At 55.4% G+C, this 7,091-nt stretch overlaps 1 protein-coding gene across 1 annotated transcript in view; it reads left to right on the forward strand.

Annotated features, from left to right (window-relative positions):
* The window catches only part of NCKIPSD (NCK interacting protein with SH3 domain), a gene marked incomplete at its 5' end in the record, with an annotated part of 23,178 nt that overhangs the window by 8,872 nt on the left and 7,215 nt on the right, over positions 1 to 7,091 (forward strand). Inside the window, 3 exon segments of the mRNA XM_010077946.1 lie at positions 1,876 to 2,046; positions 3,185 to 3,271; positions 4,958 to 5,087. Coding sequence (XP_010076248.1) covers positions 1,876 to 2,046; positions 3,185 to 3,271; positions 4,958 to 5,087 — 388 coding nt within the window.

Here is a 7,091-nt window from a genome sequence, read left to right on the forward strand (position 1 = left end):
CAGAGGTCATGCTGAAGAGAGGAGGACATGGCAAGACCAAGCGAGTCTCTTAACAAACCTGTTTGCTTCCCCCTTCAGCGGGACATTCTCCTGCATTTGTGCTCAGCTCCCGTAAGCTGCCACCCTCTCTCTCTCCTGGTTCCCTGCTTTTCTGCTGGAGTGTGCAGAGGCTGTGTTAAACCAGCTCCTTCCCTCCTTCCCTGCCTGACAAAGATGATGGCATGAGCAGGGGCAGCAAGAATGCTTTTTTTTTAAATTATATAATTGAAGCACAGAATTGAGACATTCTCCTGCATTTGTGCTCAGCTCCCGTAAGCTGCCACCCTCTCTCTCTCCTGGTTCCCTGCTTTTCTGCTGGAGTGTGCAGAGGCTGTGTTAAACCAGCTCCTTCCCTCCTTCCCTGCCTGACAAAGATGATGGCATGAGCAGGGGCAGCAAGAATGCTTTTTTTTTAAATTATATAATTGAAGCACAGAATTGAAGTCCTAATTAGTTCACACCCCAAATACCCCGAAGGAAATTACTAACCACCAACCCTGTCTCTAAGAAGGCGGAGGAGACGTGGCTGTTGAGGTGCAGTGGTTTTCCCAGGAAGGGCAGGAGGATGTGCAGGGAGGGTGCTGCTCCTGCCCCGGCTCCTGGCGTGCGGGCGGCGTGGGTGTGCAGCTGTGCGCGTCGCCACAAAACCTGGGCTCCTGCCTCCCTACAAAACTCTGCTGCTCTGCTTGCAACACGGAGGTCTGTCTGCTTACAGGCTGGCTGTCCCCACCACGCAGCCAGCCCGGTGGGAGTCCAGGGCAGATCTGTCTTCTCCGGGCTTCCAGGAGGAGCAGCCGCGGTGCAGCAGCAGTGTCCTGGCTGGCAGCGGTACAGCCCTTTCCACGCTGGAGGAATGGGGCTTGTCACTGCGCTCGGCAAGGCAGCTTCCTCCAAAAGTTGTTCAAGGCTTGGTCTCTGTGGGTTTTCCCTGGTGTTTGAATTTCTCAGCTCTCTTCTCTTCCACCCTGCTCATCTCCTGCTGCTTTTTCTCACCGCTGCCAAACGTAATTTAAGTGCTTCTGCAAATGAGCCCTTGCCTCTCCCAATGGTGCCTGGGCTCTGCAGTCAGCCGGGTTCCACGTGCTGGTCCCCGCTCTCGTTCAGGAACCAGGGAGTTCCAAGGATACGCTTGGGTCCTGGGGGGTTATCCTGAATCACAGACAGCTACGAGATTCAGAGCTGCTGTGAGCAGTGCTCGAGCTCTGCTGGCTGGAAGAAGAGACCGGAGCAGCCCAGGATGCCATGGTGCCTGTCCTGGCTTGCCGGAGGTGGCAGACCTGGTGTTGAGCAGTTGACATGCAGCGTATCATGCAAGCGTTTGCTCCCGAGTCAAGGACTAAAGGCAGATTGGTCCTTTTTTATCTCTTTTGTGATGGGGAGGAGGGGAGTGATCTTGGAGGGACTCAGGTATGAATTCCTGCGGCTTTGGGAACGTTGGCTGGCCTCAATCAGCCTTAGTTACTAAATGCAATAGGAAAAAAGGGGTGTAGCTTTGTGGAGTGAGGTTTCTTGGGTTCTTTAACACTCTCAGAAGAATCTAATGCTCCAGCAGGATGGGGGCAGCTTGGCTTTAAAGACTTTCTGGCCATGCACCAGTTCTGGCACGATTTTGGTTCGTTCACTGCAGTAGCTGTGCCAAGGAGAGGGGGCAGGCAGGGCCCCAAAAGTATGAGAGCTGAAATAACGCATGTGTCTTCAGCTTGCTGGTTTTTTGCTGCCAGCTCTTGACTGAATGAGGCCAAGTGCCAGTCAGGAGACAAAGATGAGGGGAAACAGGCACCCAAGCAACAGCTGCCTGTCCGGACCCCACTCACCAGCGATTTTGCTGTCCTGCAGAATCTGAGCGCGGGACTGCCCTCAGGACAGATCTGCCACGATGAGCAGCGGCTGGAGGTGATCTTCGCGGACCTGGCCAGGCACAAGGATGATGCTCAGCAGCGCAGCTGGGCGCTCTACGAGGACGAGAACGTCATCTGCTGCTACCTGGAGGAGCTGCTCCGCATTCTGGTGAGTGAATTTCTTTCTGGACAGGCAGGGCAGACAGCCCTGGTGAAGTTCCTTTTTTTGTTTTTTGACCTCCTTTGCCCATGTTGCCATCAGATCTGCTGTTTCAGCGGACGCAGGTTTCCTCTGCATCCATTGCCGTCGCCGTGAAGCCCTGCCTTCCCGTGCAGGGTCTGCAGCGCTCTCGGGTTGCCTTCCACTCCACTTTACAGAGCTGTTCTGAAAAGAGCCACAGAGCCATCCTTTGTGGCAGCTGCGGTATCACAGGAGATATAAACCCTCAGGTCCAAAAAACCCCAACCTCCCACAGCAAATGTAGAAGTCTGCTGTGAGGGTTGTTGCACTCCCCGGCCCGTTTGAACCTCTTCCATTTAAAACATCCTCTGTGGCTGGGAAGCGCCTGCAGGGTGAGGACAATTAAATGCAAAGAAAATTCTTTGGTTGCCTTGAAAGTGAGCTTTAAAGCTATTTTTGTGACGAAGTACAAAGTGTCTCACCAGAGCCGAGTGTGCAGGAGGGGTACATCCCCCGGCGAGCAGCAGTGGGCAGTGCTGTCCCCGTGCTGCCGCTGGCACGTACCAGCCCGTCTGCATACGGGGAGCAGGATGGTGCGGGAGCTGCCGCCCGGTGTTCGGGTGCTGCTGTGGGCTTTGCTCTGGCACCTCTTCTGTGTTCCTCTCCACTCTGACATAAGCAGAACAGAGATTTTTTTGTGTAATAAATGCCAGTGTCTTTGTCACTCCACACCCTGCCTGTGGCACCTCGCTGTGAGCCAGCAGGGGACGGCAGCGAGGACTTTGTGCGGCCGTTTCCTCATCATTTAGGGGGTGGGAGCCGTGCTGGAGCTGCCCAGTGTGACTGCTCGATGTGCTTATCCAGGTGCTGCTCAGCTCATGGGTTTTTAGGTATTTTCAGCCCAAGACATGCTGCATGGCAGAGACGTTTCTCAAGAATTCGCTTGGATGCAGAATCTGCAGCGTGGCGGCTCTTGAGCTGCCTTTGTGCTCTGCCTTCGGTTTCGTTGTGAGAGGGTTGGACGGGGCCTACGGAGATGGGAAAGCCGCTGGCCTCCCTCGAGGTCTCCGCGGCACCTTGCTGCTTTGATGCACTGCCGGGCTGACCTGTTAATTCCTGCTTCCAGACAGATGCTGACCCAGAAGTTTGCAAGAAAATGTGCAAGAAGAATGAGTTTGAATCCGTCCTCTCCCTGGTGGCGTATTATCAGATGGTAAGGTGGCAGGAGGCCCTGGTACTGGAATGAGTGAGCTTTAAATCCTCCAGCGAGGATCCGATTCTATGACAAGAGGAAATGGCCTCAAGTTGCGTCGGGGGGGGTTTAGATTGGATATTAGGAAAAATTTTTCACCTGAAAGGGCTGTCAAGCCCTGGAACAGGCTGCCCAGGGAAGTGGTTGAGTCACCATCCCTGGAGGCATTTAAAAGAGGGGTGGGCTTGGTGATCCTAAGGGTCTTTCCAACCTAAATGATTCTATAAAATTTCTCTTTTTTGAGATTTCCCTGAAGATGCAAAAGAGCAGGGTTGCTCTGGTGAGTATATGTAGGACGGTCCCCTTCAGCAGGGCAGCTCTGTGAGCTAGTGTAGTCGCAGCCCCTCCTTTTTGCATGCTGGCTAACGTCGGTGCTGTGCGTGCAGCCTGTACACGAGAGCAGAGGATGCTCCAGGCTTCGAGGCGGTAGCCAGCCCTGGGAAGGACAAAGCTTGCTGCTTTTATGAGCTCCATGGAGGGACAGAATCGGCATCACTAATGTCTGGAGGAAGGGTTTACAAGGATGTCTTGGGAAAGCTGATGGGCTGTGACTGCTCCTCTTTTAACTGATGAGCTCCTGTGCATTAGTAAATAAATAGCTTTGCTGGGGAAAGTAGGTTGTGAGGAGAAGCCTTGGTAGCAAGGAAGGAAATCAGTATTCAGAGGAAGAAAGGGAAGTTTTGCCTTCAATGCCCATGTGGTGTTGCTTTGCCCCTCTCCTTCCTGGAACGTACTGTTGTCGGACTCTGTTGGAAACTTGTCCCCATCTTGTCCCTTAGTCCCCAGCCACAGCACATCAAGCCTCGTGGCATTTCGCTTTCCTCTGGCGCTTGTGTCTGAACCCAGAGCTCAGCGTCGGGGGGCTGTGGCGTTTCTGGGAGCAGGGGGAAGGCAGGCTGGGCGTCACGGAGCCGCTGGCACTCACTGCCTGCTCCTCTCTGAGCGGTGTGTCGAGGAAGCCTGGCCAGGCGGAGGGCGGCTGGGGCTCCTGTCCTGGCTGCTGCTGTGCCCAGTGCCAGGACTTGGCTCACTCTGCTCTCTGAGTGCTGGAGCTGTTGTCTGAGGCTGGGGTATGAAGGTCAGCCCAGCACCAGACCTCCTGTGCGGGAGCTGCAGGTTGAGCGTCGTCTTTGCTGGAATCTCTGTATGTCCCCAAACCTGCTGGTTATAAACTCTGCTCCCAGCGCAAACCCAACAGCTTCACAATGGAGCAGCAGCTCCCGTCCTGTTCGTTAGCCATCACAGCAAATACGGTGTTGTTGGGAAACCTCCTTCAGAGCAGCGTTTGCAAAGCCTGAGCGTGCTCAGAGAACCCTGGCTGCCCAGAAAATGAAACCTGTGTGCTGGGGTCGGGTAGGGGGGGTTGATTTGTATTTAGTGGGTGAAGTGGGGGGCTCAGATCTGAGCTCTGGCTGCCGTGTGTCCTCTGACCGCCTGTGCCAGCAGCCTGTGGCCAGCCCCGCCCATTGTGAATGTCATCGTAAAATTACTCCTGTGCTGATGTTAAAGGCTAGTAGAGCTTATGGGGCCACTGTCACCCTGGGGGGGTTTGTGCCTTCCCAGCAGTGGGAACTTCTAGCCAGTTATGTCATCTGCCTTAGAGTGACCCTCATCTGCGTTGTTTCAGCTGCTCAATTGTTTTTGCAGGAGCACAGGGTGCCGTTACGGCTGGGGGACTTTGGAGCCATGTGCAACCTGGATGCTGCAGTCATCTCGACGCTGGTGAACTCGGTGCTGCCCATGGAGCTGGCCCGAGACATGCAGACCCACACACAAGGTGAGAATGTGTCTTTCCATTAGATCATCCATCCCTAATTCATACAGATTGTCTCCAGGTGAGCGTCTCCTGCACCACACACAGAGAGGGTTCGGTCTTCTGCTCTGTCCCCAAGCTGTCCTCGTGCAGGCAGGGCGGGCTGGTCGTCCTCGTTGCTCCTTGCCCGGTGGCAGTGTTGCTGTCCAGGAGGACAGCCAGGGGCTGGGTGACATGGCACAGCTGACTCAGCCTCTGGGTGTGATGGAGCGCCGAGCTCTGCCCCGGGTGACTCTGGCACACCTTGGCTCGTCTTCGTGCGGCACTTCTGGCTGGAGCAGGCCTGTCTCCAGCAAGGGGCAGCTCTGGTTGGGGACCTGAAAAGCCTTGCAGTGGAATGGGGTGAGAAGCAGCTCTGCCGTGTCCTCTGAACTGCCAGCCTGCACCTCTGCAGCATCTCTTCTTCCCGAGCTTCGTCTCAGGGTGAGGAGGGGTTATTTCCCTCCCTGCTGTAATACACAGGCAGCACAGTGGAAGGTGAGAAGCTGCTCGTCCTGTGCTGGCAGACCACTTGGGAGCCTCCCAAATCCCTGTCCTGATCCCGTGCTGCCTGCCTTGTGCTCAGCTTATAGCAGGCGCTCATGCAAGCATCATCTGTGCAGCGCCCGGTCCTTTCAGCCTTGGCAGCAGGGCTGCAGGGAGAGAACTGTCCTTGGCCCACACGTGTCTGTCCTTCAGAGGTGTTGTAGGGCATCCTGCCATCCTGCTGCTGACTGCTCCGTGTCCTGCCAGCAAATGGGAGGAAAACCTTGTGTGAAAACACGACCTTGAATCCTACAAGGACTTGAGATTATTTTGGTACCAAAAACTGGGGAACAGCAGCTGATCCGTGACATCCTGTGGAATAGCTAATCCCTTCTGCGGCTGGCAGGGGCTGGAGCAATCGATGCCAGCACGAAGCAACTGGGGAGCGTTGAACTGGCTGCAGCAGCTCTGTGGGATCCCTCCTGGCTTGTTGCTGAAGAGCAGCCGAGGCAGGATCTGTGCGTGGATGCTGGGTGCCTTTGATGAGAAAGCACTTCACCCCGGGGCTGGTGCTGGCCGCTTGCCAGTTCTCCTGCCAGATGCTGGGGTCTTATTGCTGCTGGCCAGCCGCTTCCCTCTGCTGCGGCTGGCCCGCACAGCTAGCTGTGTTAGATGAGCTTATAATAAGCCACAGCGAGGCAGAATTAGCCAGGACAATTCCAACGAAAACAGACGGGGATAATCCAGTCTGTAATCGCGACTTTCTCCCTCATTGCAGCTCAGGGTACGTGGAAGTCAGCGGCTGGGCTCTCCACTTCAGCTGCAGTCGCTCGTGTCTTCTCCCAGCACCTGGTTTTTGCACGGCTGGGTTTAGAGGTTGGAAGCAAGGTCTTTTCATACATACCAGCAGCTTTCTTGCCAGTTCCTCAGCAGGCTTCGGAAGTGCGGGCTGGCGAGCAAACAGCCGCATCGCTCCTGCCCTTCACGGCCACTTGAGTGGTGCTGGTCCGTCTGTCGTCAGCAGAGTCCCTCTGCTTCAGGAGACTCGTATTAATGCTGTTCACCTTGCAGCCACTGCTGCTGCTCTGGAAGGGAAGATAAGGCTGTGCTTTGGCTGGCAATTGCTCTGTTTGTCAGCATGGGGAGTCTTGGACGGGTCTTGCTGCAGCTGGAGCCCTCCAGAAACTTGCAGAGCCTGTGCTGGGCGAGCGCACCGGGTCAGTGTGGGTTTGTCCCAGGTTCTGCCTGGTCTCAGCATCCCTAGGCAGGTACGACAGGATTTGCCACCTCGTCGTGGAGTCTGCTGTCGACCGAGATGGACCAAGGGTGTGTAAAACCACTCTCCCCTCTCCCATCTCTCATGAATCTCTTCCTCCATATTTCCTACAACCACCCGTTTATCACGGCTTCTGGTTCTCTGCTCCTGCTGTGATGAGAGCAAATGTTTTGTTCGTGAAAGACTGGCTGGGAACGTGGGAACAGCAGGTCCCTGCGGCTGCTTGC

The sequence above is a fragment of the Pterocles gutturalis genome, unplaced genomic scaffold, assembly GCF_000699245.1.
Source record: "Pterocles gutturalis isolate BGI_N339 unplaced genomic scaffold, ASM69924v1 scaffold19968, whole genome shotgun sequence".
NCBI lineage: Eukaryota > Metazoa > Chordata > Aves > Pterocliformes > Pteroclidae > Pterocles > Pterocles gutturalis.